This window comes from Castor canadensis, chromosome 8, assembly GCF_047511655.1.
Source record: "Castor canadensis chromosome 8, mCasCan1.hap1v2, whole genome shotgun sequence".
NCBI lineage: Eukaryota > Metazoa > Chordata > Mammalia > Rodentia > Castoridae > Castor > Castor canadensis.
In genome coordinates, this window is record NC_133393.1 from 14179822 (window position 1) to 14206885 (window position 27064).

Consider the following 27064-nt stretch of genomic DNA (forward strand, 5'->3'; position numbering starts at 1 on the left):
ACTGACTTTCTGAGTAATTTTTTCTTTTTATTTTGTTTCTTATGTTGTTCCATTTCTTACTATCACTTATTTCTGCCTCGTGGAATTATCAACATTCTATTATTATTATTTGCAGTGCTGGGAATTGAATCCATGGCCTATGCATGCTAAGCACACACTCTACCACAGAGCTACACACCTAGCTTTGACTCCTGGGATGTGACAGAAAAAATGTGTAAGGGTAATTAAATTGACTCCTGTGATAATCTCTATCTCTTTGCCTCCCTGCTATAACTGATTACTATCTAATTTCTATTTTAAAAACTCAGCAGCTTTCAATATACCGATGGACTGAGTTTGTCCTGCAAACCTCTGGCCCACCCTAGGTTGGGAATGGGCACCTTACCCGATAAGATCAAGGAGACACGAGTCATCATCATCATCCATGACAACTGGAAAGAAAAGGAAGAGGGAAGCAGGTTGAGCAAACAGACCACAGCCAGTGCTGTCACTGCAACATGAAGCACACCTCACACTGTATGAGAGCTAGCTGTGTAGGTCATGGGGGTTTTCTCTAATTGCTTATTATTAATGTGATCCAAAAAAATTTTGTGCCTGTAGACTCAGTTACTCAGGAGGCTGAGGTGGGAGGACTGCTTAAGCCCAGGAGTTCAAGACCAGCCTGAGCAACACAGCAAGACCCCCATCTCAAAAATAAATAAATAAGCGAATAATGGTAGAAATACAATAAAATAACATTTTGTGGTCATTTGAGAAAGTATTCCACTTAAATTGTTTTTATTATAAACAAGTCCTCAACTTACAGGAAAGAGTCTAGAAAAATCAAAGAGTTGGCAGCAACTTCTTTGACACGTAGAGCCCCCACAGGAACTAAAAACAACAGACAGCTTCCTCAAATGTAGACCAAACAAGGGGAGAAGCAGCATTTTTGTAGAAACAATCTCATAGGTTCAGAAGTCTTTGTTGTGACAGATGCTTCAACACATGGAGAGCAGTCTGGACTTTGTGCCCTAGTTTGGCTGTCTTTAGGAAGACAAAGAAGCGGGTCTCCTGAATTTGGGGACAGAAGAGACTCCTTCCCCCAGCAGGCCAGTCAGGCTCTGGCCAACAGGGCCCAGGCTGTGCAGTGGCACTGCCACTATTCAAACCAGCCCTAGAATGTTTAAAATAGAAAGTTTCAGGCATAAGTCCACCCGCCCAGGCCATGAGCTTCCCCCTCCTGGCAGGCAGCCTCAAGTCAGGTCAGCACAGTGACTGTGCTTCAGCTGAGCCCGTCACAAGTACACGAATTCCAAGTGTGGTTCTCCCCCGAGATCCAGGCAACTTACACTCGTGATCCGACACCTGGCAACACTGCCTCGCACCCTTTCAAGCCATGCGTGGAATGGATTTACATCACAGAACGCCAGGGCCAAGGGTTCTGGAGCAGTTGGAAAGGGCAGTTGTGGACAGCAGTTGGATGGGAATGAAACACTGAAGAGATGCCCAGAAGAGGGCCACGCCCGGAGAAGGCAGGAGGAAGAGTCTCCACTGCATGTGTTTTCTCTCTTGAAACCGCCATCACCTCTCCAGGTCCCCCAGATTTGTCATTCTAGCAGTGCCCAGGCCAAACAAGCATAGAACCCACTCCTGCCACATGGAAGGGCACTTGGTTTGGTTTCCTAGGACAAGCAGGGTGAGTACTCCTGATGTGGGGCTTTCCTGCTGGTGGATGGGTTTGTTCAATTGCTGAGTGACCTGGGTGATTCTAATCCACTTGCGGGTGAGAAAGGAGGAAGGAAGAGTGGGACTTTACCCAGAGGTGTCACTGATGGCTGAAACCAGAAAGGGCAGCCAGCCACACACCTGAGTTACTTGAGGGCAGTGGCGCTAGTGAACCAGCACACAGAGGTCAGGGCAAAGGCGGCTGGGAGGGGAGCGGGAAAACGATCACCAGTGGATCTATGAACAGCTGAGTGAGGGTCTTCCACTTCATTCTCATGCAGTTAACATGGCCCAACCACATTAGCCATCGCTCAGACTGTCACACCATGGGCTTGTCTCCCCCGTGTTACAATCTCACCTGGGATAAATTAGGCAATTATGATGTATAATTCGGCCTATAAACTAGATACTGTTTATTTACTTCAATGTGACTATTCAAGTGGAGTTTCACTCTATCCTTTTTAAACATTTATTTATCTACTTAATTTTTTAGCAGTACTGGGGTTTGAACTCAAGGCTTTGTGCTTGCTAGGCAGGTGCTCTACAATTTCCAGTTTGTGTTGTTCTCGTTACTTGGGAGAAAGGGTCTTGCTCTCTCCAGGCTGGACTGGACTATAATCTTTCTATTTTACACTTCCTACCATTGCTGGGATGACAGGCACACAACACCACCACCACATCTAGCTTTTTTCTATTGAGATACGGTCTTGTACTCTTTTGCCTGGACTGGCCTGGAACCTTGATCCTCCTGATCTCAGACTCCCAAGTAGCTAGGATTAAAGGCATGAGCTACCAGCATTTTTTGAATTATTTTTTGAAGTGTCTGGGATGAGAATATAGTTCAGTGGTGCAAAACATGTTAGCATATGTGATGCCCTGGGTTTGATTCTCAGTACAAGAAAGAAAGAAAGAAAGAAAGAAAGAGAGCTGGGCGACAGTGGCTCACACCTGTAATCCTAGCTACTCAGGAGGCAGAGACCAGAAGGATCACGGTTTGAAGCCAGCCCCGGGCAATTAATTCCGAGAGACCCTATCTCAAAACTAGCTAACATAATAAAGGGCTGGTGGAGAGGCTCAAGGTATAGGCCCTGAGTGCAAGCCCCAGTACGGCAAAAAAAAAAAAAGAAAAGAAACAGAAAGAAAGAGAAAGTTACAGTCTCTAATACAAAGTAATTAATGTGAGAAAGAGCCTACCAAAGAAAAGCAGGCTCATAACTCTGAAAGTTCTCTCCCCTCTAACTCTTGTACTTGATGGATGTGCTAAGAGCTGACACACAAAGTCTGATGAAGGAGCTCTGTGCTAGTCATGGCACTGAGGTGTCACTGCCACCAGGGCTTCCAAGCCAGAGCACATTTCCTACCCACAGTTTAAGCGACAAGCTACTCCTTAAATAATCCAAATAAAAGAACAATTAATTTTTTTTTTTTTACAGTGCTGGGGACTTCCCACACTAGGCAAATACTCTACCACTGAGCTATACCCCTGACCCAACAAACTTATAATTTAGATGAAATTGAAAGCCATTGTATATCCTTCTCCAAACCAAAGAGGCTGGTCAAACACTGATTTGAAAGAGTCTTCTTGGGGCCTTCTAGACTATCCAGGCAGCAGAAGCCCTGGCAGGTGGGCCTCCCCCGCTGGTCCCACAGGTAGAATTCTACAAGCCTTCACAAGTTGGGGGGGGACCCTGAAAATTCTTTTTAAAGAGCCATACTCTTTCCTGGCTTTAAACAGTTCCAAATTCCCACATCCCTGGCTTTAAATAGTGTCAAAATACAGTATAATCTTCTGCCAGGATGATACATGGTTCACCAAAGTAAATTTACCTAAGTCAAATTATAAAAACTGACCGATTCTAAAGTGAAAGACAACCCAAGGATCAGAAACCAATGACTCAAAAGCAAGGTGTCTCCATTTACTTATGGACTCTTTTTTTTCCTCCAGTACTGGGGTTTGAACTCAGGGCCTTGAGTGCTAGGCAGGTATTCTGCCACTTTAGAGCCACAACTCTAGCCCTTACTTCTGACTGTTAGTGATGGTCTTTTCCCAGTCAAGTCACAGCCCTGGGATCACAGGATGGGTCAGTGGCACCAGGTGGATTTTGTAAGGCTGTGTGAAAGACTGGCTCTCCTCTAAGTGGAAATTCCCAGTTGGAAAGTATTTCTTGGCCCAAGACAGGTGACATGGTCCCTCAGTAACAACAGCTCTACCCAACAGGATCTGACATGGAGGGAAGAGGTTAGCTCTTACAGGATTCTGACAGGCACCCCACCAGTTCAGAAACTGCTGTCCTGGATACTTGGCTACCACTCTTAAAAAATTAAAGCTAATACTTAAAGTTGCTCTTAACAGAGTCAACAAAAACCTTGAATGCCTTTTAATCAAGAGGACACGATATACAAGTGACACATTAGAACACTGGGGGCAGGATCCTAGCCATGTGGGAAAAAGAAGGTGGACCCACACCTCACATCTTATACCAAAAGAAATTCCAGCTGGATCTAAGAGTGAAGAGCTAAATGAGTAGCAGAATAACATAAGGGAGAATTTTTTTTTAAAAACTCAGAATGAGGAAAGTCTAAGGATGTCACAGGACACAGAATTCATAAGAGATCGACAAATTCCATGTTATAAAAGTTTTAGGTTCTGCATGAGAAAAAAAAAAGACATCATAAGCAAAGTTAAAGCTGGGTGCAGTGACTCGTGCCTGTAATCCTAGCTACTCAGGAGGTGGAGACTGGGAGGAGTGAGGTTTTTGAGACCCTATCTTGACCAATAAAAAGCTGGGCACAGTAGCACGAACCTATCATCTCAGCTACTTGGGAAGTATAAATAGGAGGGTCATGATCCTGGCTGGCCTAGACATAAAAGTGAGCCCCTACTCAAAAAAATCTATAAAGCAAGACAGGCTGGGGGTGGGGCTCAAGTGGCAGAGCACCTGCCTGGCAAGTGCAAAGCTCTTGGTTCAAACCCAGTACCATAGAAAGAAACTAATTAAAAAATTAAAGAATGAAATAAATAAGGAAACAAATAAAAGATACTTTGTAGAAGGTTTCTCTAAACACTTAGAGTTCATATAAGTAAAAGTCAGGATACTTGCAGAAAATCAAAGGTATGAACAATGAATTCATAAAAAAAAGGAACTTGGGCTGCCTCCTTAGCAAGTAGGAGGCCCTGAGTTCAAACTCTGGTACCACAAAAAAAAAAAATGAGGGAGAGAGAGAGAAAGAGAGAGAGAGAGAGAGAGAGAGAGAGAGAGAGAGAGAGAGAGAGAAGTTGGGTGTGGTAGTATATGTCTATAACCCCAGCACTCAGGAAGCTAAGGTAGGAAGATCACAAATTCAAGGCCAGCCTGGGCTACATAGCGGCACCTTGTCTCAAAAAAAGGGGTGGGGAGACAAGTAGCTCCTAAACATAAAATAATCAACCTCACTTCTGAGAGAAACAGAAATTAAGTTAAAATTACTATGAGATACTATTTCCTGTCAGATTAGCAAAGACAAAAATGTTTGATTAAGGACTGTGCTGGTCAGGGAGTAGAGAAACAGGAACTTTTAGAGTGACCAAATATAGACTTACATGACCTTTAGAGAGGGCAATTCAGCAGACACTCTCAAAATTTTATTTATTTATTTTAAGTATCTAATTGTTTTGTTATTATTGTTGTGCTGGGTGGGATACATTGTAGCATTTACAAAGTTCTTACAATGTATCCAATACATCATACTTGAATTCACCCCCTCCATTGCTCTCTTTCATCCCCCCTCCCACTCTCAAAATTTTAAATAACAAACCAGGACAACCTTGACATATTCTTTGCCTATATGACCTTTTGTATCTTTTGAATTTTGCTATGCATGTCAAACCTATTGAAAAAAAAAAAAAAGGAAATAGCCAGGCATTCTGGCACCTGTCTGTAGTCCCAGCACTCTGGAGGCTGAGGCAGAAGGATTATTTGAATCCAGGAGTTGATGCTGTCATAAACAAACAAACCAAAACAAAATTAACAAATCTGTGAGCCTCAGGTCAGGCTCACTTTGGTTAAACACAAAGTGTTCAGCAGCTGTCTAGAGGAATCCTTTGGTTTTCATTAGCATCTGGAAGGACTTCACAGACCCCCTCCAGGCAGAGAAATGAAGGTGACAGCCTAGTTAAATTCTTTTCACTCAGGGGGAAAGCTCTAGTAACAAGAAACTTACTAATGTCAAGAAGTGATACTTTAGAAAAACTAGCCAGGCAAATCAGCTCTGCCTCTTAAGATAGTCTAAGCTAGTGGGAGGGAAAGAATGAAGCTTGGCCTTTGAAGACCAGAAAACAAGATTTAAAATCCCTCAAACAGAAGTTTGGCAGAGCAGAGTACAACTATTTTTGTTTCCTCCCTATCTGCTTCTCTGTTCATTCTTCCAAAAATAAAGCCTAGTGAGGATGATAGCGAAGAAGCTAAAACTTCAAACCACCAGAGACGATACAACAGGCTATTTTACCAAAGTATGAAAAATGACTGTCATTTGCTTTCTTTGTATTAATCTGACAGAGCATCTCAGTATATGCCGTAACTTGCTAACCACTCTAAAAGGTGCTGAGGACTGGGCATGGTGACTCAAACCTGTAATTCAAGCAACTCAGGAGGCGGAGACTGGGGGGATCATGGTTCAAGGCCAGCCTGGGCAAAATCTGTGAGACCCTAATTTTAACCAATAGGTGGTATGTGTCTGTCATTTCAGCTACATGGGGAGGCCCAAATAGGAGGACTGTGGTCCAGACTGGCCTGGGCATAAAATGAGACCCTATCTCAAAAATAACTAAATGCAAAAAGGGCTAGTGGAGTGGCTCAAGTTGTAGGGCATCTGCTTAGTGAGTGAGAGGTCCCAGTTCAACCCTCAGTACTGCGAAAAGAAAAAGGGGCTGAGGTGAGCAGAGGGCTCAATGAGAGACTTTAAGAAGTCAGAACTTTGCCATGGTTAGAGCCTTCACAGTGACAAGGCTTTTTTTCTTCTTTCAGTTCTTTAACAGTATTACCACATTGCTTCTCACTTGTACTATTTCCAAAGAAAAGTCTGCTGTCTTTCTTATCTGTTTTTATTCATAATGTCTCTTTTTCTCTCCAGATGCTTTGAGTTTTCTCTTTATCACTAGTTTTAGGCAATTTGACTATAATATGCCTTACTGTAATTTTCTTTATGCTTCTTGTGCTTGGGGTTCATAAAGCTTATAGAATCTGCAGGTTTTGGCTCAAGTAGTATAATACCTGCCTAGCAAGTGTGAGGCCCTGAGTTAAAACCCCAGTATCACCATAAATAAATAAATAAATAAGAATCTACAAGTTTATATTTTTCCTTCAAAAATTTCTGCCATAAATTTTTCAAGTATTTTGTGCCTCTTCCCTTCCTTCGGGGATCCCAATTCTGTCTGTATTATTAGGCTGCTCATTGTGGTTTATTTTTCTTTGAGCCTTTTTATCTCCCTGGCTTTCATTTAGGATACTTTCTATTATTGTATGTGCAAGCTGTGACTATGTTCTTTCTTCCTGTCTATCTTTTCAGTGCTGGGAATCAAATCCAGGGCTTTGTGCTGTTAGCACTTTTCTTTTGCAATGGGTAATCTTATGTTAGTCTGCCCAATGTATATATATTTTTTCCTTTTGATGGTACTGGGGTTTGAACTCAGGGCCTCATGCTTGCTAGGCCAGCATTCTACCACTTGAGCTATTCCACCAACCCTGCCCAGTATATTTTTATTTTCAAACGTTCATGTTGGAAGTTCAATTTATGTTTTCATGTAATGTGTTCAGTCTTTCCTCTGTCTTCTTGAACTTATGCAAAAGTGATAAATTTTGAATGTCTTCCACTAATTCTGTCACCTGTGTCATTTTTGGGCCTGTATCTATCGACTGTTTTTTTCCCCTCTTCATTATAAGTGGTATTTCCTATTGCCTTACAACTATAGTAATTTTTGACTGGATGTCAGACATTTATTGCACTTTAAAATTTTTTAATTTTAACTTAATTTTATTTTTATTTTTTGGCAGTCCTGGGGTTTGAACTCAGGGCCTCCTGTTTGTTAAGCAGGTGCTCTACTGTGTGAGTTACTCCACTAACCCTTTTTTGTGTTGAATACTTTCAAAATAGGGTTTATTGAACTATTTGCCCAGGCTGGCTTCAAACCAAGATTCTCCTGATCTCTGCATCCTGAGTAGCTAGGATTATAGGCATGCATCACTGCAACCTAGCTGGGTATTTGTGAAATGTTAATTTTACATCATCAGGTGCTAGACATTTTTATATCCACATAGCTGTTTTGTGCTTCATCTAGCACACAATTAGATGACGTAAGTAGTTTGATCTTCTTGAGGCTTTCTTTTAAGCTCTGTCAATCTTTAGTGGAGGGTTAGCACTGCCCTATACTAATGCAGTGCCCTTTGGGTGCTTCACTTGATTACAGAGAGCTCTGTACTCTTGTAGATGGGAGCACAAAGTGTCTCTACCCAGCCTGGGCTCCAAGTGTCGATTCCTTTGTTCCTATTGGGTGGTTCTTTCCCAGCGCTTGGGTAGTTTCCTTACACACAGGAACTGATCAATCATCAGCTGAACGCTGGGGATGGAGCGTGCGGTACAGTACTTGCCTAGTACACAGAGCCCTGGGTTCAGTCCCCAGAACTGAAACAAAACAAAACAAAACAAAACAATCAGCTAGCTGAAGACCTGACAGAAGAGGCAGAGCAGATTGCCAGGATGTTCTCTATGCACAGTTCTCTTCTATGAACTTTTCACCCCTGAGTTGTATCAGCTCAATTCAGGAAGATTCCTAGAGCCCATCTGGGTCCCCTGCCTGTGCTGATAGATGCTGATAGAGCTTGCTGCAATTGTTTTTCCTTGCTGCCTGATGTGGGCTGTTTTGTCCAATTTTTAATTTTTTTAATGTAGGAAGGTAAATCCAATCCCTGATATTCCACCAAGGTCCTATTGTTTTCTTCTTCTTCTTCTTCTTTTTTTTTTTTGATGGTACTGGGGTTTAAACTCAGGGCCTTGCGCTTGCTAGGCAGGTGCTCTACCACTTGAGCTCCACTCCCAGCACTTTTTGCTTTAGGTATTGCTCAGATAGGGTCTCACTTTGTACCCAGGTCAGCCTGGACTGTGATCCATCTATGTATGCTTCCAAGCATATCTGTGATGACACATGTGCCACAAACCTTTTGCCTGGGCTGGGTTTGAACCTCAAGATGCTTCCTGAGTAGCTAGGATTACAGGCTTACACACAATTAATGTATTCACTAGTATAAATTATCTATCAGAATAGCCTGTAAAAGGGAGGAGACAGATACCTAAATCACAGTTTTTCTCCTCCACCTCCTGTTTCCTACCCAGAAGCATAGCTGCAACATGGAAAGCCAGCTTCTTTAATTAAGCTGCTCAGTGGGTGTAGAAGATTCATTATTCATTTAACAAGCATTTACCACTGACCATGTGCCAGGTACTGTGTAAGGGGTTGTGAACATCAAATGAGAATGATATAACATGACAGTAACATAAATACTCTGAACATTTTGTAGTATGGAAGAGCAAGGCTGAGAAGCGAACTATTTATTGTGTTTAATCAAGCAACTTTTTCGTGAGTGTCATGATGAAAAGTTTTACCAGGAAATAGCCACTTATCCAGGAAAGTAACTTTTTATGTCATTTAGGATATACAGTACTGTCATCTTATTTCTCTTACTCTATTGCAGTTATGGTGGTGGGCTGCTGAATTCGTAGTGGCAAGCCTTCCCCTCTGGCACTGCTTTTAAGGAACTCATTTTCTTTGGGAAGAGACTTGCAGCGTGAGAAGTGCTAGAGTGTTGGCAGGGCTTCCCAACTTCTGCAGGTGAAGTCACTGGGCTCTTTAAAAATTAATTTGGCAGTACTGGGCTTTGAACGCAGGGCCTTTTGGTTGCTAGGCAGGTGCTCTACCACTTGAGTCACACCCCCCAGCACTCTGTGCTTTTATTTTTCAAATAGGGTCTCACATTTCTGCCTGGGCATCACTGGGCTTTCATGAAATAATCACATTGTTGTAGGAGAAAACAGGACCATATTTCCCCAATTATATCCATTTATAATAAAAAGAAGGCATCAAACTCAATGTGATTGGTTCTGAGTTCTTAAGTATTAGTCAACCAAGAACTCCATTTTGTCGCCAGCAAAAGGTGGAAAAGACTTAAGAAAAAATTTTTACAAGTAAAACTTACATATTATAATATTCCTCAAACTCAGAAAAGACAATTATTAATGTCCGCAGGATAAGACTTTGGCTCATTTTGTGAAATGCAGAATTTGTAAGCTTTTCGGCTTTTAATTCTGACTTGGAATGAGGTGGGTAGGGTAGAAACAAACCTAATACATTGAACCCCTCAGCTGGCAAAAAACACACTGTACTGTGGGGTGGCAGAAAGGTCAGCTCAGGTTGGGGAGAACATCTGGCAGAGGCTGGGGACACACTGGGAAGTCATAGGGCTCATTTTGGGTATCGATGCTGACGGTGATTAACAAGTTCTAACTTCTCAGGGCCCTGACTCCCCATCTTGAAGTTAACAGACCTCACTGGTGACTTTTAAACTTTGCTTCCTGGGGACCTAGGATTCTCTAAGGCATTCAGGAGTTATCTTTGGAGGCCTAAAAAGGTTGAGGTGGAGGTGCTTTGACACCCTGACTTTACCCCACACGTGCTTTTCAACTGAGTGACTCAACTCTTGCTCAAACGGAAGAAAAAAGTCTGAAAACCATTCACCTGTCCAGCTCCCAGAACTCCCAGAACTCAATGGCCTGTCATCCATTACAAAGGAATGACCAATGTGGGTATCAGTGGCTCATGCCTATAATCCTAGCTACCCAAGAGGCAGAGATCAGGAGGATCACAGTTTGAAGCCAGCCCGTGCTGGGCAAATAGTTTGCAAGACCCTATCTCAAAAAAAAAAAAAAAAACCCATCACAAAAAAGGGCTGGTGGAGTGGCTCAATAGTCCCTGAATTCAAGCCCAAATACTGCAAAAAACAACCACAAAGGAATGACCAATGGTGGCCAATCTGAAAATGGACACACAGGAAGGAGTCCATGGAAATCAATATATCATGATTATTTTAGCAAAAGAATCATGGTATGAGGTCCAAATCTCATTAAGACAAACTCCAAGCCAGGTGCCAGTGGCTCTTGCCTATAATCCTAGCTACTCAAAACGCAGAGATCAGGAGGATTGAGGTTCGAGGTCAGCCTGGGCAAATAATTCATGAGACCCTATCTTGAAAATACTCAACACAAAACAGGGCTTGTGGAGTGACTCAAGTGGTAGAGCACCTGCCTAGTAAGCATGAGGCTCTGAGTTCAAACCACAGTACTGCCAAAAAAAAAAAAAAAAAAAAAAAAGATAAACTTCAAAGCCGGGTGTAGTGGTGCATACCACTAGCTGAGGCCAGCCTGAGCTTCAGAGTGACTATGAGACCAACCTGGGCTGTATAGAGAGAACCTGCCTCCTAGGGAGGAAAACTCCAACATAGTGATAATGGTCTTAACTCACTGACTAAACTCTGGGGTCTGAGGAAATAATCTTCGCTGGTCCAAGGTCTCAATTTTGAGAAACACTAAAAGATTCTAAAAATTGTGCAGAAATACACATTCCGAAAAACTTTCAATGATTAAAATTCCGCTTAAAATGTCTGTTAAAGGCTGTTCAAAATCTTTTTTTTTTTTGTGGTGCTGGGAATAGAACCCAGGGCCTCATACATGCTAGGCAAGTGCTCTACTACTGAGCTACACCCTCAACCCCTCAAGATCTTGAGATCCAATAGCGTCTACTGCAGAAGACCTGTGTGACTGGTTTCAAAGATGGCCGTGGAGACAAGGGAGGGGTGAGGACAGGTAAGACACCTAAAAAACTAGCTAGCATTTGTTGCCCTTAACACAGAGAAACTAAAGCAGATACCTTAAAGCAACTGAGGCCAATAGGAAAAGGGGAACAGGTACTAGAGAAAAGGTTAGATCAAAAAGAATTAACCTAGAAGGTAACACCCACGCACAGGAAATCAATATGAGTCAATGCCCTGTATAGCTATCCTTATCTCAACTAGCAAAAACCCTTGTTCCTTCCTATTATTGCTTATACTCTCTCTACAACAAAATTAGAAATAAGGGCAAAATAGTTTCTGCTGGGTATTGAGGGGGAGGGAGAGGGAGGGGGTGGAGTGGGTGGTAAGGGAGGGGGTGGGGGCAGGGGGGAGAAATGAACCAAGCCTTGTATGCACATATGAATAATAAAAGAAAAATGAAAAAAAAAAAAAAAAGATGGCCGTGGAGAAAACATTTCCAGGCCACTCTTCATCCTCCTGCAATCTCAGCTGCTAACTGCGCATGGGGATTGGGTGGAGGGGTGGCTCCAGATGTAAACAAAGGTGGGCATCCAAAGAGACATGATTGAGTCCCGAGAATCTTAGATACCTCTGCATGCAGGCGAGAGGTGTCTCAAGAGACACAAACGCTGAACGTGAGAAAGCCCTGCAGCAGGGAGTACACTCATGACAGCCATTCTCCTGCACTGCACAGCTCCGAGTAGGAAGGAAGGGTGGGGATTCAATAAAGCTCAATTATAATGGGTTAAGACACTGACTTCAAATTTGAATATTAATAACAAACTATCATCTAGAAACGAACAGTCTAAAATACTACCCTCACAATCAGAAATCTTACCTCCTTCACCTTTATATCTCTGCTAAATAGCACAATAATAGGGTAACAAGTAGTGAATAAATACAGAGGTAGGGCAGTTGCATTTTAGACAAAAACTGTGTTTCTGAAGATTGCATAATTGTAACTCTAATCCTAACAAAGAAATTTGTGATTTCCTAGAGCCCACTGTTTGCAATTCCTGATGAATAAGTAATATATAAATATTAGCTAATTTTGTAGATGTAATGAATGTGGGTTTATATTTTTAAAAAGAACTTGCATCTTTTGGAGATCCATACTGAAACAGGTAGAAATTAAGCCACCTGATGGCTGGGATTTGGAGTAGTTTGTTAAAAACATGGAACCCTGTCCTCCTTCACCCACTCCCTGGAGACTGAGTCACCAGGAATATGGGGCTGTTAGCTGCTCTTGGGAAATCTTCAGGCAAAACAGGGAACTTGTTCTAGGTCTGAGTGGACTCATGTGGGAACTCCTCATGGGGACCTTTCAAGGTTTGTTTGAAGACCTCTGGTTTGTTTCAAGAGAAGCGCCACCTGTTCAAGTGCAAGCTCAGTAATCTGACTGAAGGAAGGTGGCGGAGGGACAATCTTCTAGACCACCTTCAGTACCAGTCTCTTTTTGCTCGCTCTTTTTCTTTTTTCTTTTTGGTGGTCCTAGGGTTTGAACTCAGGGCCTCACACTTGCCAGGAAGGTACTCTACCACTTGAGTCACTCCACAGCCTTTCTGTTCTTTCTACAGAGTAACCCCTCTACTTCTCCCTCGCTCTTATTACTACATGTACTCATATTTGTACTAGAACGCCAGCTCTGTGATGTCAGAGGTTTGTGTCATTCCCAGATGAACCCTGGCACCCAGGAGAGTATCAGGTACGTTGTTATGTGCCAGAAGCTCTGTAAACTTTAAAAAACAAAAAAGAAACAAACCTGTCTCCTTTCCCAAGGTGCTGGCCACAAGGTGGCAAGCCTGCAACAGAATGGGATGGCAGGGAGCATGGGCTTATTATTTCCTTTTCCTTGAAAGGTACTTCAGTGTTCCAAGAATGTAGGGTTTTATTTTGGAGATCAGACTATTACAATGGAGAAGAACCTAAAGTGAAAATAAAAATGTACCATAGAGCTCAGGTTATTCCCACTGTTCTCTGCACTCCATTCCTGCCGAACTGCCACTCTCCCAGCCCCAGGACATGAGGCACTGCCCTCCTCCAGGTGACAAGTGCCTTACTCAAATGTTCTTCTCTATAGCTACTGAAATTTCAACCATTACTCAAGACTTAGCCTGAAGCCTATCTCTGAAAGAATCCTTTCAGGTAACGTTGGGCTGTCTTTAGAATTCTCTGCCAGGAATTCTGAAAGTAACAACGGTGTCATTGGACCCTGACCAGTCCCTGCTGTGTAAAATTATCTGTTATCTGTTCTGTTCTCAACTACAGCAGAGCTCAAAGTGAAGGAAATATACCGTTAAGTGTTAGGAGAGTACTCATAAGACAGCAGTGAATCCTCCCATGTCAAAAGACAGTCAGGGTGGGTTTGGATGTCAGTGAGCTGACTATGCTGGCTTGTGATAGTGAGGCACCACGTCTCCACACCCCACCTGTCCCTGTGAGAAACCCCCACCCATCTCATGTCCCTAGTTATTTAGCATTTTGTCAGTTATTTGGCTTTGTACCTGTCCTTTTAGTTAGAAGACAAAAGACCTCTCTACCAACTTCCTAGTGGTTCAGTGACAGCACCTACTTACTTATCCTTTAAAGCTGTAAGAAAATGATATTGCCTTTCTTTACTTTTTTTTTAATTGCTCACTTACTTGCATCCCTAGAACACGTCTGCCACACTGCCAATGGCACGCACATGTGATGAATACTTTATTTTCTTACCCCCCCCATTACCTTAAAAGTTTCAGGAAAGGGTGGTCAGTTTTGTTTCATCTTTGTATCACTGGTGTTTGGTGCAATGCCTCATACATAGGTGTCTAATACATGCTTACTCTACTGAATTGCTTTCGTAAGATTTGGGTCTCCAAAGGACAACTTTGTTAACTTACTTTTGTGTATGTGGTGCTGACGGTGGAAGCAAGGGTCTCCTGCATACTAGGCAAACACTCTATCACACAGCTACACCTCTGGCCAAAGGACAACTTTAAAAGGGGCAATGTCAGTTGCTTATAATTTAGTTTCAAAAAACATGCAGCCAAGATACATGTGCATTTTTTCTTTTCTTTTTTTTTTTTTTTTTTTTGTAGTACTGGGATTTAAATTCAGGACTTCATGCTTGCAAAGCAGGTGCTCTAGCACTTGAGCCACACCTCCATGCCATTTTTCTCTGGTTATTTTGGAGATGGGGGTGGGGGTGGGGGGGTTGGGGGGAGGTGTCTCTCATGAACTATTTGCCCAGGCTGGCCTTGAACCATGATCCTCCCGATCTCAGTCTCCCAAGTAGCTACGATTACAGGCATGAGTCACTGGCACCTGGCCACATGAGCACATGTAATCTAGCCAGCCTCTTTTGAGTAGGAAAAGCCAGGAGGAACCAATTGATTCTGCTCCAGACCTGACAGCCCAACTCTCTCAGGCATAAGGAAACGCTATTTTTTAAGATCTGCAAAATGAGACTCTGCATCTTTCCAAGGTAAGTATCTAATGAACCACCTTAAAACTGGGGCTTAGCATGAAGCCCTGAGTTCAAACCCCAGTCCTACAAAAACAAAAAAACAAACAAAAAAACCCCTGGGGCTTACGTGCTGAACACAAACATGCTTCTTTTAGGTGTCTAAGTGTTCAGCATAGTATCTTACTGGTAATGCTTATGTTCATCAAAAGACTCAGAAGTAAGAAAATTGAAGTGGTTTTGTTTTGGTGGTACTGGGGCTTGAACTAAGGGCCTCACACTTGCGAGGCAGGCGTTCTACCACTTGAGCCACTCTGATAGCACTTTTTTGTGTTGGGTATATTCAAGATTGGGTCTCGTGAGCTATTTGCCCAGGCTGGCTTCGAACCCCAATCTTCCTGATCTCTACCTCCTGAGTAGGTAGGATTATAGGCGTGAGGCACGGGTGCCGATCAAGTTGAATTTCTGGCCACAGCCATGTATAGCTTTTTTTAGCCCTTAAAGAAACAAGCAACTCTGCAATATAGGAAAAAACAGATGCCCCAACAAAAATGCTTTTATACTTTATTTTGTTTCTTAAGAGACTGAAGACATTTTAATGACGATGGAAAATAGTACAAAGGAAACGACTGAGAAACAATACAAAGAACGCTGCTGCCATGCTTTTCTCTCTTATTTAAAAAAAAAATTTTTTTTGCAGAACTGGGTTTTGAACCCAGGGCTTCTGCTTGCTAGGCAGGCACTCTACCACTTGAGCCTCACCTCCAGCCTTCTCTCTTATTTTTGAGACACGAGGTCTTGGGCTCAAGAAATGTTCCAGTCTCAGCCTTGCTAGTAGCTGGGACTACAGGTGCAGCCACTGGACCCAGCTGATCCACTGAGTATTGAGCAAAATTAAACTGAAATCACCTTTATGCTAATTTATAGCATCTCAGTACACAGAATAGTGCATGTTAAAAAGACGACTCAGTTCCTGGATGGTACCTGATGTTCAACATCTCCTGACGTTTACCTTTGGTAAGGTGTCTGTTTTGTTAATTACATGTTTTTAATTCAGTTTTTTGTTGTCTTGTTGAGTCTTAAGAGTTCTTCGTATATTTTGGATTTATGAGGATATGACACATTTTCTTTACCAGATATGTGTTTTGCAAAGAAAAAAAGATGAGCTAAATGTTCAGTACTAAATTTCAATTAAAGAGTTTTTATAAGCTGGGTATGGTGGTACATGCCTGTAATTCTGGTTACTTGGAAGGCTGAGCTGGGATGATCACTTGTGTCCAGGAGTTTGAGACCAGCCTGGGGCAATATAGGGAAAATAGTCTCAATCAAAACCAAACAGCAACAGAAAAAAATGTTTGCATTATACTTCTCAATAAAAGTTGAATTCCCATTTTAATGACTGGTCATCACATTTGTTATTTTCTCTCACCCAGTTAGAGAAGTACCTCCCTGTGACAAGTTGACCTGTGACACCAACATTGAGACTAGCCATCCCTAAAATGTTTATTATTTATCAGCCAATAGCACACTAGTAAAAATTTTAGACATAGGAGTTAAACACTAGAAGAGGTAAGTCTTTGTGTGTGTGTACATGTGTGTGTGGGGGGGGCCCTGGGGATGGTACCCATGGCCTTGTGCATGCTAAACAAGCACTCTACCATTGAGTCACACCCCCAGCTCAGAAAGTGTCTGACACTTTTCTGATATCTAGTTTTATTCAGAAAAGATGTATCTTTTATTAAATGAAATGCAGATTTATCTATGTCATGCACGTTTTTCCTAATGTAAAAAAAGACTTATTTTAGAGACTATTTTGAATGAAGTGAAAGTGATACTCTTCCCAATGTGCTTTTAAAAACCATGGAGGGTTGAGGCATGGCTCAAGTGGTAGAGTGCTTTCCTAGCATGCAAGAGGCCCTGGGTTCAATCCTCAGACCCACAAAAAGTTCAGAACCCACAATGGATACTTTTATATGACGCCAGCCATAAATAGTAAAAAGGGGAGAAATGGCTGCTTGCATTCCCACCCCACAGTCACAGAACTCACTAAAGTACAGTACGGCAAGAATGATTAAGCTATAAAATCACAACTTCTGATGTCTGTGCCCTTGCACAGCATCAGTGCACTTTGTATTTGTCACTGTCCTCGTGTACAAATGCTTTAAAAATACTTGGAAATGGCAGTCAGTTTGAACAAAACACGTTTTTTTTTCATGAAGCATTATTCTAGAGTTCTGGTTAAACTTACTCAAACTCATGACTCCCATTCCCTTCTGTCAATAAGTAACATTCAAAATATTCTGGTTTTGCAGCATGTTCTAAGAAAAACAAGCGGTATAAAAATACCAACAATATTAACAAAACTTCCATTTTATAAAGTCAGTGATACGCTGAGCATGGTGGCTCACTATAAGAGGCAGCTACTCAGGAGATAGAGATCGGGAGGACTGCAGTTCGAGGCCAGCCCAGGCAAAAAGTTAGCAAGACCTATCTCAACAAATAAGCCAACTGTGGTGGTACATGCCTGTAATTCCAGCTAAGCAGGAGGCATAGATAGGATTATGGTCCAGCCAGGCCTGGGCAGAAACAGGAGACCATATCAAAAAAAAAATAACTAAAGCAAAAAGGACAGGAGGTGTGGCTCAAGTAGTAGAGCACAAGGCCTTGAGTTCAAACCCCAATACTTCCCTTCCAGCACTGCCCTCCCCTCCAAAAGCCAGTGATGTTACCCAGGAGACACTGAGGATTCTCTTTTATAAAGGGAGACTCAAAAGGGTGATGTGTGGCAAAATCATTTTTTAAGGAGGAAAAATGAGAGGACTTTTTAAAGATTAAAGATGATTTGGGAGAGAACATGAACAAATATATATGCAGCATGTTACCCCAAGCAAGATGTCACACGAGTTTCTATGAAGATTTTAAAGATGCTCAATTGTCACCCCTTTAAATTCTAAGACATAAACAATCTAGTCTGAAATTCTTTTATAAACCCTCAGAAATGGTATGTGAACTGGAATCCATATTTGCAGTCTTTCTACTGAAAGACCCTAAGATACATAACTGCAGCTGGAAAAGATGAGAAAGTTCTGGAAGGATGGTGGGATGTTTGCAAAACAATGTGAATGCACCAGTGCTGCAGAGTTGTGCACTTGAAAATGACTAAATAATAAATTTTATACTATGTTTTTACCACAATAAAAAGTATGTGTGAATATTTTTATAAAAAGACGACAATCATGTTTGAATATAAGTAGTCATACATCTTGGATAAAATGCATTTCTGGCAAAGTATTCTTTTCCTCAATGACCTTCAGGACAGAGGTGCTCACTGAGGTGAGATAAGGGGTCCGAAGCGCCTCAATTAAAATTAACCCCAGCGAGCAACTGGGGGGAGAGGAGGGGGAGGCAGATCCCACCCAAGCCACTGATAGACACCACGCAGCTGTGGTTACAAATCACTCTGCTAAACCGGGCACCGGTGGCTCACGCCTGTTATCCTAGCTGGGCAGAGATCAGGAGGACTGTGGTCTGAAGCCAGCCTGGGCAAATACTTTGCAAGACCCCATCTTGAAAACACCCAACACAAAAAAGGGCTGGCAGAGTGGTTCAAGTGGTAGAGTGCCTGCCTAGCAAGTATGAGGTCCTGAGTTCAAACCCCAGTACAGCCAAAAAAAAAAAAAAATCACTCTGTTGAAGGAGAAAAGTACTTAACTCCTGTGCCCTTTGCAATCTGGTGAAGTTTATGGCTTATGGATGAAATTTCAAGATGCAGTGTATATAGGATTTTATTGAAATATAATTGTAAAATTTTTTAAATGTATAATCTAGTTACAGGTGTGATTTTTAATCAGTGCATTAAAATACAAGATTTTTGGGGTGGGTTGGGGCAAGGGTCCAGGGTCTTGTCTGGCCTCAAATTTGGTATGTAGCCTAGGCTGGCCTTGAACTCACAATCCAGCTGCCTCCACCTCCTGAATGTTGGGGTTACAGTAAAATGCAAGATTTAGTGGTGAATCAGGTAACTACTGTCATTTAGGAGAGTAATCTTTCAAGACATCTTGTGATATAAAATAATGTAACATAAAAATATTTCTACTTAGTAACAAATTCCCATGCACTGCTAATACTCTTCTGTGACTTTTGTTCATAGACTTAGGAAATGGCAAATTTCAGATGGAGTCTTGATGCAAAAATTTTTGTACCCCAATTCATAGATTCCCTGATCACAGAATTCTATTCCGGGATCCCTCAAGAGTCAGTTCAACCAGCCCTCGTACTACGGAGGCCCAGGACAGATGTTAACAAGGAAAGAGAATAAACTCAAGCCAGTGACAAACACAAATGGATGTTCCATATCGTAAGGGAATTCACAAGGTGTTTTTATACTTGCTCAGCACACAATGGTCACTTCTACAAAGTGTGTTGATGGTTTTGTTTTGTGTTTTTTTTTTGCAAGGCAGAGATGGCCAAGGACCTGCCAATAGCAAGGATGGCAGCAACAAGCTGCAGAAAGGATACTTTAGTATCAGGAAAGATCCAGAAAGAATCCCAATTGAGCAAGGCCAAGTAAGCCAATTTCCTGTAAGCTGAGCAGAGGGCATTGCAAATTCATTTTATAATTTGGAAAGCCTGTAGGAGAAAAGTCCACTGAAATTCCCAATTCTTGGGGTGGGGTGGAAGGATTAGTTACATACATTCATACACAGAGATAGACAGGTAGCATAGTGAAAACTACCAACCACTTTAAAAAGCGGGGTTGGGGGGCAGTATTACATTTAGGAATATAATGGAGGGGTGAGCTTGTTCAAAGCACCCTGTATGTGCCTATGGAATTATCACAAAGAAACCCCCTTGTACTATTAATATATGCTAGTAAGACAAATGCTAGAGAAACCTGAAAAAGAAAAAAAAAAAGGAATTCCCATTCTCAACCAGAGCTGGGTACAAGGGCAAATTTCACTTGATAAACATGTAACCGTCTTTTCTGAAATGCTTAGTCAGAATTTACATCTTCGTTCCACCAACATCCAAAGTGGAAAGGAGTCACCTCAGTCATGCACTTTTCCAGTTTTATACAAATGTTTGCAATTGAATGAATATTGAAAGTAAAAGCTTTTTCTGTACTCCCTTCTGGGCTTTCTTTTTTAATGCTGACTGACTGACTTACAACATCACTCTGAGCCAGGCACCAGAGGCTCACGCCTGTAATCCTAGGTACTCAAGAGGCAGAGATCACGAGGATCGCAGTTCAGAGACAGCTGGGGTAGGTAATTCAAGAAACCCTACCTCAAAAAAACCCAACACGAAAACGGGGTTGGAGGAGTGGCTCAAGTGGCAGAGCACCTTCCTAGCAGGTTTGAGGCCCTGAGTTCAAACCCCAGTTCTAGAGCACACCACACCTTCTATCTATACCAGGGTGCTGTCCTTAGGAAAGAAAGACTTTTGAGTTCGAGTCTATCTCCTATCACTTCTGGGTCACTTAAAATAGGACAGACTTGTAATTCTTTATCACTGTTGTTCAGTACCATCTTTTTTGAGAAAAATAAGACAATGTCCTCCTGGTTCACCAAGTATCCATAGTGCCGCCTTAGGAATACCTTGTTTCTTCTCTAAATATTCAAATTCTTAGGATTTTATCCCACTCAGTAAAGTTATTCTTCTACAGAGGTTTATCATAATTGAACAATTTTTAAATGGTAGCTTGCAACCTTTTTAAACAACCCTCAATATTTGTATTATAATTTTTCTTAAAGAAAGTACATTAAAAGATGTGATATAGCTTGGTGGCAGAGCACTTGCCTAGTCTGTTGGTCCCTGGGTTTGATCCTCTGCATTGCACACACACACACACACACACACACACACACACACATACAATATTAAAATGCACATGTATGTAACACATCTTAGGTCTCACGTAGCAAATCATCTTAATGGAAAGGCAAGACATGGATCGAAATTATTCTCCAAACTGCATAAAATGCTATCAATATGCCTAAAAATGAATGTACATAAGCATGGACATTGACTGGTATCTCATCCAAGGTGACAAAAACTAACAGCTAATATTTACTAAGTGCCTTCCTTCTTCCAGGCTCTCCATAGTCCGGACCCTTGCAACAGCGGGGCATCGCTCCCCATTCTCAGCGCTGCGGGTGCCTGAGTCTCTCAGCCCAGGGCTCTTATCTCCTGGATGGAAATACGATGTTTGGAGGAGTCTGATTTCTGTAAACGTTTCCCATGCCAAAATATGGCAACTGAGAGTCCTAAAGTACTTTCTCCCATCCTGAAAAATCTCACTACTCTTATCAGCTAAAATTATAAAAATTTTAACCAACTTAACAAAGGTATTTTTGCTGGGAAAAGTAAGACATGCCATTTAAAATCTGTCACTTACAAAGAGCGAGTATAAGTCAGGAACTCTGGGAGCGCTGTGACTCAGAAGAGCACTTGGGTCTCGTGTTTGGAGACTATGGGGAGGGGGTGTTCGTTTTGCTTTGTTTTCGAGATGGGGATCTCACTATGTTGTTCAACTCAAGTGATCTTCCTGACTCAGCCTGGAGTAGCTGGGACTACAGATGGACGCCACCATGTCAGGGAAAGAAGTCTTTTAACCCAAAAAAAGGATGTCTGAAGTTCCATAATGAACTCTTGAGAAACATGACATGTGACTGACCCTCCTCGGTAATTCACAAAGCACGGCAGACCTCCTGTTCTCTGAAACTCAGTTTTCCAAGAGCCTTCCTCTCCCCTCCAATCCCCAGAAACTCCACCTCCCTCCCCTCTTTAATTCCCAGAAGGTCCAGCTCGGTGCTGCAGTAGGAACAGGAGTCACAAATAAGCTTCAGTTTCTAGTGGTTAATTTTGTATGTGCTGGGGGGAATCTACTTCTGGCCCCCAATTTTCTAAAAGTGTACTTTAATATAATTTATTTTTATATTTATATTTAAGAAATCTAAAATACTATCACTCCAACATGTAATTAATAAAATATTAATGAGATACCTTACATCCCTTTTTTCATATGACCTTTAAATTCTTGTATAGACTTTATACTTAAGCACATTACAGTTAGGGCCAGCCACATTTCAGATGCTAAAAGCCACATGTGGCTGGTGGCCATCATATTGGACAGTTCAGGTCTAGACACTTTCATAGAACTTAGTTGAAGAAAATACTAGCTTAGTTGGGCATGGCAGTTCACCTCTGTAATCTCAGCTACCCAGGAGGCAGTAATTGAGAGGATCATAGTTTGAGGCCAACCTAGGCAAAAAGTTAGTGAGACCCTATCTCAATCAATAAGCAGGGTCTGGTGGATTCATGCCTGTCATTCCAGCTATGCAGGAAACATAGATAAGAGGATAGAGGTCTGAGGCCAGCCCTGGGCAAAAACTCCAGACCCTATCTGAAAAATAACCAAAGCAAAAGGGCTGGGGGCATGGCTCAAGCAGCAGAGCCACTTGCCCAGTAAGGGTGATGCCCCGAGTTCAAACTTCCAGCACCACAAAAATAACACAAAAATGACAAAAAAACTAGCCTAACAATTTCCTCTTTGCTACCTCTTATGAATATACATAAGGTGGAAATCTTTCATAAGTTTTAGAGTTGAGCCCAGCATGGTGGTGCTCTTCTGTAATTCCAGGGCTTTGAACTTGCAAAGTAGGTGCTCTACTGCTTGAGCCATACCTCCAGTCCTTATCTTCTAATTTAAAAATAGCATAAAGTTCTAGCTGGGAATTTCTAACTGCAATGGAGAAAATATGTTCTACAGTTCAATTTATCTGAATTCATAAACACACAACTAAATTATTTGTTCACATTAACATTAGCTCAACTCTCAGTATTGCTCATTCTGTACTGTATAGCCAAAGTGCTTTTGTTTTTTTTAAGATGGGGGTTTCACTATGATGCCCACGTTGGTCTTGAACGCCTGGGCTCAAGTGATCCTCTTGCCTTAGCCTTCTGAGCCTGGGACTACAGGCATGTGCCACTGTGCCAGGCTAAGGCATGTGTTTTTAAAAAATAAGTTGGATGACTTTCTAATACTAGATGCAGATTTTTTCAGTCATCTAGACTGTAGTTCATGCATTATTTGTGATTACAGGTGGGAGATCTATAAAGACCTCTGTAAGACTTACAGTAATTTCTTAATTGGTTATGTGTCTAAATTAACTTTAAGCTTTAACATGACAGTGCAAATGAAAAAAGAATATACAGTAGTACATTAGTACAGTTGTGCCTCAGTATCCCTGGGGGATGGGTGCCAGACCCCCTGCAGATACCCCAATCTGAGGATGCTCAAGTCTCTTACATAAACGTTGTTCATTTGCATATAACATACACAGATCCTCCTGTATACATTAAATCATCTCATAATTCCTAATATGTAAATGCTATGTAAATAGTTGTTACTCTGCATTGTCTCAGGAATGACAAAATCTGTACATGTTCAGTGCATACACAATTTTATTTTAAATACTTTCTATCAAGGGGGTGGGGGCAGGGGAAAGAAATGACCCAAGCTTTGTATGCACATATGAATAATAAAACAATAAAAAAAAATGCCATCATGAAAAAAAAAATTTTCCATCAGCAGTTGGTTGAATACATGGATGCAGAAGTTGCAGACATGAGCCAGGCGCCAGGGGCTCACACCTGCAATCCTAGCTACTTAGGAGGCAGAGATCAGGAGGATCACAGTTTGAAGCCAACCCAGGCAAATGGTTCTCAAGACCCTTGGAAAAAACCCATCACAAAAAGGGCTGATGGAGTAGCTCAAGTGGTAAGAACCATTGCCTAGAAAATGTGAGCCCCTGAGTTCAAACCCCAGTGTTACAAAAGAATCTATCACCTATTTCTATGTATATTTACTTGTACCCCCAGGAAATAAGAGTTTTAAAAATATAAATATAGCAAGATTCATTTATATTAAAACCAAAAAGAAATACTTCCTTAAAACTACAAAATCAAATCAACTTTTACTCTTAGTAACCAAGAAAAAAAATCGGATTCTTTTGTAGGTAACAGTCTCTATACACAGAAGGAGTTGCTTATAAATTTGGACACATTTCTCTGCACTTCAAAAACATCTACATCTACTTGTCTTCCAGGTTTAGTCCAGTTTTAAAAAAGAAAATTTGCTCTGGAAAATGTTGACATTAATTCTAATTTCATCTGTAATCAAAATATTTTAATGTCTCAAAATGGCAGCCAGATTTCTCTCATTCTACCAATTACAGAGAAATGATTTCTTAAAAAAAAAAAAAAGACGCGTCAAGGAATAAATTACAAATGTTTCTAGGCTGCTTTATACTCATAAAATGTCCATGCATATTATACAAAAGCTAAGTTTATTCAATGATGGCCTTTTTTTTTTTTTAATTTAGAAGAAATGCTTAGGTCCTTGAGACTTAGTCCTAAAAATTTGCTGGGAATTGGGGCGGGAGTGGACATAACACTGCAAGGTATTTTCTCAACAGCACTGAACACCAAACCTCAAATTAAAACCCATCTGAGAAACCTGATAGACTAGTTTATCTTTTTTTTTAAAAAAAGTTACAGCTGGGTGTCATCGGTGGCTCATGCCTGTGGTCATAGCTACACAGGAGGCAGACATCAGAACTAGCTCAAAAAAAACCCTTCACAAAAAGAAGGCTGGTGGAGTGGCTCAAGGTGTAGGACCTGAGTTCAAACCCCAGTACCACAAAATAAATAAAGATTATAACAAAAGGGGTCATATCTGAAATTTACTGCAAGCTTTGAAGACATGCAATCGCAGTCTCAATACTTGGTTATGTCCAAAGTATCTATATACCAAAGTCTGAAATTCTCTCCAATATTACACTTAACACTAGATTTTGCAATTCTGGACTCCCCAAATTGGGCTTGTTAGTAATAAGTAGTCCGGAGGGTTGGTTCTTATTGGGTGAGATGGAAATTTCTCACAGCTGTGCACGAGGCACTCTTTCAAAGTAATGGTCTAGAGCTGTGGCTCTCATTTGTAAGAACTGACAGAACTGTTCAGAGTGTTTCACCGTGGCCTGTGGGGCTAAGCTTTCTTGTAACTCCAAAGCAAGACATGTGATTTCACTGGCCTCAACTTAGTAAATATGCCTACATTCATCCTACAATACAGCCTTTAAAGAATGGTTCTTCTGGCAAATCATACCTTATCCCCTTTTAAACATTTCTCCCCCAAACTGTATTTTTGTCATTGTGCTTACACTGATAGCAGCACTCCAAGCACAGGAACGACTTGAGCCACCCCAGACAATGGTTAAGATCTCTGTGTTCTCTTTTCAAATGAGGATTTTTTAAAGTCAGAGAGATGACTCAATCCCTGATGGCTAGCAAATATAGAGCTAAAATGGCACCCATGTTGACTCACCACACTAGCTGCAAAAAGGCAGAATGACTGCTTTGACTTAAAATATATTTGGCTACCAAGAAATTCTGTTTTTCTGATCACAATTTTATCAATGAAAGTATCTTTTCCTATTCCTCTTATTGAAACAAAGGTCATTCAATTAATTTTATTTAACTCTTTTGAGATCAGATCTCACTATGTTGTCCAGGCTGGCCTTGAATTGGGCTAAAGTAACCCTCCCGCCTCCAGAGTAGCTGGGATGACAGGCATATCAGTGTGCCTGGCTATAGGCATCCATTTTAATTTATAAAATCTCAAAATTTTTAGCGACTAAGCAGTCATTTGTAGATTAAATTGATACATGAATTTAATAGTAATGGCAAAAATCACTAATGCAAGAATCAGCATTATATATTCAAATCCCAGTTACGTTCCTTAGTGACATACCTTAGGCAAGTTATTTATTCTTTCTAAAGTTGTTTCAAAATGTTTTAAATGGAGATAAAACCTACACTATAGGGCAGTTGAGATGTTAATAGTATCTATCAAGCAGCCATCAGGTTTCAGAACAGTGTAAAAATTTTGATGAATAGTTCTTGTTCTCCCCATTTTTTTTCCTTGTGAAAACGTTTCGATTACAGGACAAGACACAAAGTTTAATCCTGATGATACAAGGAAACACCTTGGATTTTGGCTGAACCAAAACAAGCCACTTCTAGAAAGGCAAATGCTTTCATCCTTACTCCCTTGCATACTCACACTCAAGCATTCATTTTAGGCACATTAGTGTCTATGTGTTTGCAAGATAGAGCCAAAGAACCCACAAAAGCAGAAAGTGTTCAAGTCACAACTTTATTAAAAAGAAATTTATAATTAAACAAATCACAACTTTATAAATTAAAGTTGGTAAGGATTAAGGGGAACCTGGGCATAAGTAGTGGTACAGTGAGATCTTGATTTTTTTTCCTGAATGGAAGCACATATGTGGTGGGGGAAAAACAGACAAAAACCCCAGCTGCTCCTCCCCAGGACCATTTCTTCACCTCCCCACTCTGTCTCCAGCTCTCTTGAAGAGTACTACAGATGAGCAAGCCACCCCAGTCACAGCAGGTACCACTGAAAGGTTACCTACCACCCGAAGGCTTTCCTGTCAGGTCTACAGTGTACTCCTCTTGTCAGCTCTCACTCCTCCCCCATCCCTCCAACTCTTTCAACCCTCGGGATTTCCCATATCCACCATAGGCAAGCGTCAGGAGACAAGCATGCCGTGCAGATGGATTTGGCATGAGGTTTAGGCTTAAATCATGTCCTGGTCATAGCCTGGCACTATTTATTCTACCCATTCCCACCACACTGACACTTTCTACACATTTGCTCCTCTTCTTAAACTCAAAACCTTTTGCCTCTGTCTCTACAAATGACTATACCTTCTCAGTGAGGACTTAAGACTTCTGTTTTGAGTCTCCACGTACCCCATGGTCCTTTTTTTCTCATTGCACTCTGTTCCTTATTCTGTAGCCAATTCAGGGAATACAGTAAGAGTAACACTAGTAGATTCACAGAGGAAAGAAAGGGAAAGGGAAGCAGTACACACTCCCACTGGCACTGTCTGTAGAAAATTATGTTCTCAACAACCTCTGCATCCTGCAAGCTAACTTTTTCCCAACTACAGGCAAA

At 41.4% G+C, this 27064-nt stretch overlaps 1 protein-coding gene across 1 annotated transcript in view; it reads right to left on the reverse strand.

Annotated features, from left to right (window-relative positions):
- Positions 1–27064, reverse strand: part of Bicral (BICRA like chromatin remodeling complex associated protein) — a 67020-nt gene that overhangs the window by 33499 nt on the left and 6457 nt on the right. Inside the window, exon 2 of the mRNA XM_020157259.2 lies at positions 386–431. Within this exon, the coding sequence (XP_020012848.1) occupies positions 386–426 (41 nt within the window). The 5' untranslated portion in view covers positions 427–431. The remainder of the gene's footprint in view (positions 1–385; positions 432–27064) is intronic.